Raw genomic sequence first — 8213 nt, 5'->3', positions numbered from 1 at the left:
GCCTGGGACTGGGGGCAAAGCCAAGCCCGTCCCTCGCTTGTGATCTTTGTCCCCAGGGAGAGCCAGTGCAGACGTGTGCTGCGCTGGGGAGTGTCCCGCGGGGAGGTGACGGCCGACTGCAGAGCAGCACTGAGACCCGCGCGACAGCAACGGCAGCCGGTGGCCGTAGAGCAGCCCAGGGGAGATGGTTCCCTCGACGGGCCCCAAAGCAGCCTTCCTCAGCCCCTGCTTTTGGTGACGTGTGGAGCAGTGCAGGGATGTCTCTCAGGCTTACAAGGTTATGGTATGCCACTGGTTAAGCGAGTAAAGTGTTAAAGCGTGTTATTGTTACGGACAGAATCTGGGTTTGTTGGCCCTGGGTTTTTAGGGTAATGGTAGTGTGATCTTATCTTGTGTTTGTGGATTTGTTTTTGTTTGTTTGACTTTGTTTATTGCACCTTACAGTCACCTTTTATGCCTTCTTATAATTAGCTCATACATATTACAAAAGTTAAGCTCATTATTGGTTAGTTGCCTAAATACCAAGCCCGCCCCTTGTTTCTCTTCTGTAGTTATCTGTTCCCACCTGCAACATTCTTTTCCCACCAAAGTCTTCCTGTTACTGTATAACAAGGACAGCCAAAGACAGTGTATTTTGCTTTACTTCAGATAAGCTGAGAGCAATGTGCATTTTTGTCCAGCCAGCTGGACTATGTCTATGTGACCCTTTTCAGCTAGCCAGTTATCCACACATAACTTTAACAGGATGAATAGTAGTGCACAAGTCCTTTGTTGTCCCTTGTTGATGATGCCTCAATAGAGTTGCACTGCCTATGAATGGGGGCATTTCTGTGGGGAGAGCATCTCATTTGCCTTGTTTGCTTCACCCCAGTAACAGCTTTAAACTCTGAAGAAGAGAAGGATCCTCCAACCTACGAGGAAGCCTTCCCTGCGCTCCCTGAGAAAGCACCATGTTTGGAAGCTGCCCAGGAACCTGCTGGGCCCTGGAGTGAAATCCGACCAATAAAGGCTTCTGTCATCACTCAGGTTGGTGGGAGTGGGTGTCTTATGTCCCTCCTTTTCATCCCTCCAAAAAGTAGGTGAAGTGAAGCTTTCCCTGGAGTATGAAATCCCTTAGTGTGTCAGAGTAACTGCCTCTTTGCTGTACTTTGCCCTGGGGCACAAGGAAGACCGCAGCTGAATGCTAGGACTGCTCTGGAGGGGGAGGGATGTGTTGAAAAACTGCCCAGAAAAAGCACTGCATCCGTGTTGCACAGATAGCTGGAACAGGCCTGAAGGGAGGATTGCAGAATTCAAGGAGTGAGTGCTAATGCATTAAAGTATTCCCCCTCCCCCCCAGTAGCACGTTCGTTAGGAAGGCACTCAGTTTGGGACACACTGCCTGCTGCGGTGCCCTCGTACTGCAGCTGGTGTCTCCACTGGAAAGGCTGATGGGTCGCCTAAATCTGAGAACTTAGTACACCGGTGAAGTCCTCCTGTATGGCAATAAGAGAGGGAGGCACTGACAATCAAAAGCACACTGACACCTTGCTGTGCCCTGCTTTTGTCTGTCCCGTGGCTGAGCAGGTGTTCCATGTGCCACTGGAGGAGAGGAAATACAAGGACATGAATCAGTTTGGAGAAGGCGAGCAGGCCAAGATCTGCCTTGACATCATGCAGAAGACGAGCTCACCTGGAGCTGTCTCTCGCAAAGGACCAGGGCCTTTCGATCGTGGTCTCTGGCAAGCTGGAAGCAGTCACGAAGGCTCAGAAGCAGATTGTCACTCGACTGCAGACTCAGGTGAGGGCATCTAACTGTTTCTGCCTTCATCTTTGCTTTTCCCCAAGACTCGCAAATGCTTTGAGACCCTTGGGCACGTGTGCTTGTAAGCCAAAGAGGTATGTTGTTACGTGACTAATTCAGCTTCGCCATACGTTTTCAAAGCATCCAATTGGCAACTTGGAATGGAAATGAGGCTTAAAATAGGGTTCCAAGGTAATTACAGGCCGTGGTTTTGCATGACGCTTGGAGTCTGCAATCTCTGGAACACTTGAGTTGCAACAACTTTGTGCTGAGGTGCTGGTGCTGGAGGGGGTGCAGGAGCCTCACACACAAAGCTTGTAGTGTGTGAGAACGGGACTGTGCTTTTCCTGAAGTCCTTCAGAGGAGAACGTGGAACTCTGGGAGAAAAAAGTAGAGAAAAGGAAGTCCTGCCAAAAGCCGAAAGCTTCGGGGTCAGGGTTCTGCATTGTGTAACTCAAGGCACACTGGTAAGGAGCCACAACCCTGTTGTTTCAGTTGCTTCAGTCCTCTAGGTTTTAGTCTCTTACCTTAAGGTTCTTGAGCTCATAGTCAAGGTAGTAGCTCTTGTTAGGATGTATCGCAGCCAGGTGTTGCAGTGTGTTTTAAAGTATAATGCCAAAGGTAGTTAATGCAATGTTAATACCATGTCTGCTTAGTGCTGTTCAGCCCCTGTGTCATACCCTGCCGGAGGGAACAAAACCCTACATCCACAATGTGCATCTGAAAAAACAGTCAGGTCATACCTCCACAGATCTATGAGCCACTGTTCTCAAATATACCTCCTACTGCCCTGTTCCCAGGTCTGGAAGGTGTGTCTGTATTCCAGCTTCTCTTAGGCTTGGCTGGCTTCAGGACAGGAACACAGAGCTGAAAAGTCACACCGAGTGATCTTTTCTTCATCTTTTATTTTTTCCATTATAGCTTGCATTTTCATTGTCTGATTGCTGTTAGTGGTTACCTAATCAGAGGGATCAGGAGCATGATAGCAGTCATCAGCTACCAGACCTGTAAAAACTCAGTGAGAAGGGAAGAAGTCAGGAAGCCCTTGTATAGACCAGCCCTTTAATGGTAGATTGAGAGAAGCACACAGAAGGACCCTTTTTCCATGTGGGCCCTTCTAGAAGCAGTCCCAGGAGCAGCATGCGCTACACTTGAAGACACCTTAGCACTTAAGTAGCGGTAAGCATCTGCTAGCTGCCTGCCTCCTGCAGTGGGTTTCTGGTGTTGAATTTTTCTTTCCTAGGAGTCATACTGTATGTCTTGTTCTCTGTAACCTTGGCAGCAGATGTCAGAGTTCAGATAAACTCCACCTGTGAGCTGTCATCTCAGTTGTTGTCTGGTGTACTGATGCAGTATCTTACACTGGAGGAGAGGCACCTCCTCGTCTGTGTCGGAAGGCCTTTGCTAATTCAGAGTACTGCTCCTGTGCAAACAGAAGGGTTTTGAGGGAAAGGTGGGGTTTATACTCCTGGCATGGAGGCACTGTAGATCAACTGGTACAGTGTCAGCCCTCAGACAGAATGTGCTGGGAAGGCGTTGTGTTTGCTCCTCAGTAGTACCACTGAGCTGCAACTACCTTGCTTTCCCTGGCTCTGTTCCTGTGGATCTGCCAGTGCAGGCAAGGCTTTTCACAGATGCTTGGTTCTTCTGCTGCAGGCTTCAGCGACAGTTGCCATCCCCAAGGAGCACCACCATTTTGTCATTGGAAAGAAGGGTGAGAAGCTGCAGGACCTGAAGCTCAAAACTGCAACCAAAATGCAGTTTCCCCGCCCAGATGACCCCAGCAACCAGATCAAGATCAGCGGCACTAAAGAAGGGATTGAGGAGGCCCGGCACGAGATCCTGCTTATCTCCGCTGAGCAGGTACCTCAGTATGATCTCTCTCATGGCATTAGCTGGTCAGCCATTTTGCTTCCCCACGGTATAGTCGGAGTTTGCAGCCACCGTGGCTACAGTCAGTGGCTAACGTTAGCCTGAACGGAGACGTATACTGTGCCACTCACTGGCTGTATGAGCACCACTGCCAGGTCCTGAAACTTCTTGTGCTGCGTTTTGTCCATCTCTGAAGTCAAAACAAGCATTTAATAGTTGAAGCAACGCGTCTTAGGTGCCAGCTGAGATAAGGCAGGAGATCACAGGAGTGAATATCGTAAATAAGGAGCAGCAGCAGCAACTGCATTTGTAGCTTGAAAGAGGTGGAGATCTACAAGCCCGCAAACTGAGAAGGTTGCTTGGGCCAGAGTGTCAAGCAGGACACCCCTGGGAACTTAGCTGTGCCTGGCAGAGACTGTAATATAGAGGGCAGTTCCCACCAAGGTCTGTTGTGGGCTCTTCCAGGATAAGCGTGCCGTGGAGCGGCTGGACGTGGAGAAAGTGTACCACCCTTTCATTGCCGGCCCTTACAACAAGCTGGTGAGGGAGCTCATGCAGGACACAGGGACACGCATCAACATTCCTCCACCCAGTGTCAACAAGACAGAGATAGTCTTCAGCGGAGAAAAGGAGCACCTAGCCCAGGCTGTGGCTCGCGTTAAGAAGATCTATGAGGAGAAGGTACGGATGGTCCATAAAGCTTCCCACCTTCCCCTGGCACCTGCTCCTAGGCACTCTTCCCTTCTTGTTCTGCTTTTGTGCATCCCTCTGTTGCATCTGGCTCAGCAGCCCTTGCAGTACATGACCCTGAATCTTACTGTTTCCTCACTCAGCAGAGTAGGAGCTGGGCTGATACTATCAGGGAGGTGACAGATTTCTCACTTTTCTGTATTGTGGGAATTAGCAGGCCACCAAGAGCTCCCCTGGCTCTTGTTCACACCGGTGCTACTAAGGAAGGAAAGAAGTGTGAAGTCTACAGTGGTGGCCAGCTGACAGTATCAAAGTTGCTACCTAAGTAGAAGTTGCTGAAGAGTGAATGTCACTCCAGTTTATTTCCCACAGCCAGCGCTGCTGTGAATATCCTTGTTGTGGGTTGCTGGGCTGTTTTTCCTCGTGGTTAGGTCTGTATTTGTACCAGTCTGGATTTCAACAGAGATAATCAGCTTATAGCCTGCATAGTGTTGCATTACAGCACTGCCTGGGAGATGGCTGGGAGTTGAACCCTGTTGTGCAACAGGGGGACGGGGACGACGACAACGACATGTCTGTGTGTGTTTGTGGTCTCTTCCATGCCGTGTCCCAGGGAGCTTGACACAGCATGCTAGTTTTGTACTTCCACTGTGAATTTTTGAGCACAAGGCTTTCTGTAGGCAGGGGTCCAAGGGGTGCTAGGGTACTGCTGAGCCACTGTGCTCAGCTTGGCTTTTCTCTTTGCTGGGTGCAGAGTTTGACTGCATCTTGTGCCTCTTCCTGTCGCTCTTGTCCTTCCCCGCCCCCTTGTGATTGATGCCTCAGTGTCTCTGCCCCTACAGAAGAAGAAGACTACTACCATTGCAGTGGAGGTGAAGAAGTCCCAGCAGAAGTATGTCATCGGCCCCAAGGGGAATTCCCTGCAGGAGATCTTGGAGAAGACTGGAGTCTTTGTCGAGATCCCACCCACTGACAGTAGCTCGGAGACGGTGATACTGCGAGGCGAGCCTGAAAAACTTGGGCAAGCATTGACTGAAGTCTATGCAAAGGTACTGACAAGATGGGCTAGGCCTCCTTTGAAGGTCCGATGAAGATACATTTGTGAGCACTGACAGGTGTAGTGGGGGTGGTCTCTCTTGGGCCATTAGAGGTGCAGCTTAGAAGTCAATACTGGAGGTGCAGCATGGGAATTGGAACTGAATTGTTGTGAAGGCCTCTTCCAGTTTGCCCATCAAACAGCTTCTCTGTTTTTCTGTCTCTCAGGCCAACAGTTTTACTGTCTCCTTGGTCTCTGCCCCCTCTTGGCTTCATCACTTCTGAGATGATTTTTTTTTTCTGTTGTGGCAGATCTGTAAAGAAAGCAACACCAAAATTGATCTCCCAGCAAAGAACAGCAACTTGGAGACGATTGTTATCACAGGCAAGAGAGCAAACTGTGAGGTTGCTTGCCACAGGATTCTTGCCATCCAGAAGGAGCTGGTTAGTGAAGCAACTAGCCTTTTGCAGTTGAGGGACTTGACAATGTTGCTAGAAGACACAGATAAAGACGTGGTTGTAATGGGTGAGGGCAGGGAGGAGACAAATGCGTCAGTCTGTTCTTGACTCATGAACCAAAGTTTGTGACTGCTCCTGTCAGGAGTAGCCAGTCTCAAAGCCCTCTGCTCAGGCATTTCTTCCAGATCTATAAAGCTCCTAGCAAGGTTGGGAGTTAGAGGGTAAGCAGAGTGGGTGCAAACACATTTCTGCAGCTTGACTGAAGAGGCTGGTACTGTACTCCCTTGGGCCAACAGCACAGAGGTGGAGGTCTCTATTCCTTCCAAACTGCACAATTCCCTCATTGGTGCCAAAAGCCGCTTCATCCGCTCCATCGTGGAGGAGTGTGGTGGAGTCCACATCCACTTCCCCACCAAGGGCTCTGGCAGTGACACCGTGACCATCAGGGGCCCAGCCCAGGGTGTGGAGAAAGCCAAGAAAGGTCTTAATAAACAAACAAACAAACAAACAAACAAACAAACATACATACAAATAAATAAATAAAAGGCAATGCTAGTCTGAATAACTAGAAAAGGTGGGCACCTTAAGGAGGGAAGGAGACCAAGTCAGGAAATCGTTGAAGAAAATGGAAAGGTCTATTCCACCTAGATCCCCCCCCTATTATGAATGGAATGATTGGGTGTCCAAATCAAAAGAATATGTATGTAAAGATGTTGTGTAACATCTCAGGAAAACTGTATAAAATACCTAACGTTTCATTGAAAACTTGGGAGCTAGTTTGGTGCGAATCGGCTAGCTCCCCGACATTGCACGAAATAAATACCTTTGCTGCTTAAAGACAAAATTGGTCTGTGAGCAGTTACTCTGTGCATCAATTTGGTGAGCCCGGCAGGAGAACTCTCTGCTGGTGCTGGAATTCAGGGGCCTGGGGACCCTCTGAGCCCTCAACTGGATCTCCTGTTGGTGAGACTCCCCTACACCTCGACTTCTCACACAGGTGGGTAAGGACTACTGCACAACACAAAAGGTATTTATATTTATTCTTTGTTTTGAGTATTTGATAGTCTTAAGCTCTGGGAAGCTGAAAACTTCATTTAGGGTGTCTTAAGATTTGGGGAATTCCTAGAACATAACAACTGACATAGTGCTCTGTGTCTTGTTTGTCTATGTGTTGTCTGTTACATGTTCAAAATTGGAGATATGAATCGTGAGTAAAAAAAAAATAAATATTCTAGCAATTCTAGGCGAATAGCTGAAAACTTAACATGCTGCTTAGCGCCAGAAAAAATCAGAACTTGGTTTTTGGCAGTTGTTCGTTGAAACACGTACTTTGTGTGCTAACGCAAACTGTCAGCATTCCTAGAGTTGTATGTAAGTGCACGGTACCTTGTAACATGCTGCCTGTGTGGCTGAGGGCTGCCCGGTGAGTGTGATGTGTGTGAGAGACACAGTTAACTGCAAAGCAAGTGGGGAGTCCTGATCTGCATTTCCGTGTTCCCCGTGAGGGGGCTGGCCAGAGACGGACAAAGCGATTGAAAAGTCAATGTATGAAGTGGTGGAATGCACTATCAGATATTAGAACGGGGAACTGTGGACCAAACACTAGAACGAATATCATTTGGGAAAAGCATGAATGCGGGGGCTCAGGTCAGTAAAGGGGAGTCAGAGGTCTTGGGAATACAGCCTATTAAACCCTGTTCCACAAGCAGTAACGTAACATTTGAGAACTGAACGGCAAGTCAGGAAGATCCTTTCTTGCTGTGGCAGGCTGCTTGTGTAAGGCTTTTATTGTCTGCTGAGGCTGCTGGAGTAAATGAAGAGAACCAGTCCTTTGGGCGGGAGCGCTGATTCAAGGCACTTTGTAAAGCGTTCCCCAAAGCAAGGGCAACCAAGTCACGCCTCGTCCTGGCTTTGTGGCTTTAGCAGTGCTTCCTGGCTCTTATTGTTGCAGGTGCTGTTTTCCTGCCTGAAGCCCTGGGGCTCCTGGGTAGCCACCACCCCCCCAGCCCGCAGTTGATGTCCTCAATAAAATGATCTTTCCTCTCTTCTGACTACGTCTGCCATGTGATAACTGGGGACTAGGCAGATATTGTTTGGTGGTGCGTCCTAGGGGAGGACTTTGGGATCATCCCTTGGCCCAGACTCCTTGTCAGTGGGCATCATGGCTGAGCTTTAGGACTCACACCGCAGCACAGTCACACAGGGAGGTGGGGGCCGGATGGCACCTCTGGAGGTGTCACTGTCCTCTCAGCTCCTGCTTGGATTCTGGCTAAGACACAGCTCAGGCTCGATGGATGCTCCATTGGGGAGCAGCGCCATTAGCTCAGAGCCAGGACAACACACAGGCAAACACAGTGCCACCGCTGACCATCAC

General features: G+C 49.2%; 1 protein-coding gene across 1 annotated transcript; it reads left to right on the top strand.

Moving 5' to 3' along the window:
- Positions 1-806: 806 nt before the first annotated feature.
- Positions 807-6844, top strand: LOC130149129 (vigilin-like). The gene is given in 9 exon segments (XM_056338430.1): positions 807-1026; positions 1567-1664; positions 1666-1780; positions 3440-3646; positions 4121-4336; positions 5188-5394; positions 5609-5649; positions 6136-6320; positions 6837-6844. Coding segments are annotated over 9 exon segments (1287 nt in total). The 5' UTR covers positions 807-816.
- The last annotated feature ends 1369 nt before the right edge of the window (positions 6845-8213 follow it).

The sequence above is a fragment of the Falco biarmicus genome, chromosome 4, assembly GCF_023638135.1.
Source record: "Falco biarmicus isolate bFalBia1 chromosome 4, bFalBia1.pri, whole genome shotgun sequence".
Taxonomy (NCBI): domain Eukaryota; kingdom Metazoa; phylum Chordata; class Aves; order Falconiformes; family Falconidae; genus Falco; species Falco biarmicus.
This window is presented reverse-complemented; position numbering and strand designations above follow the sequence as displayed.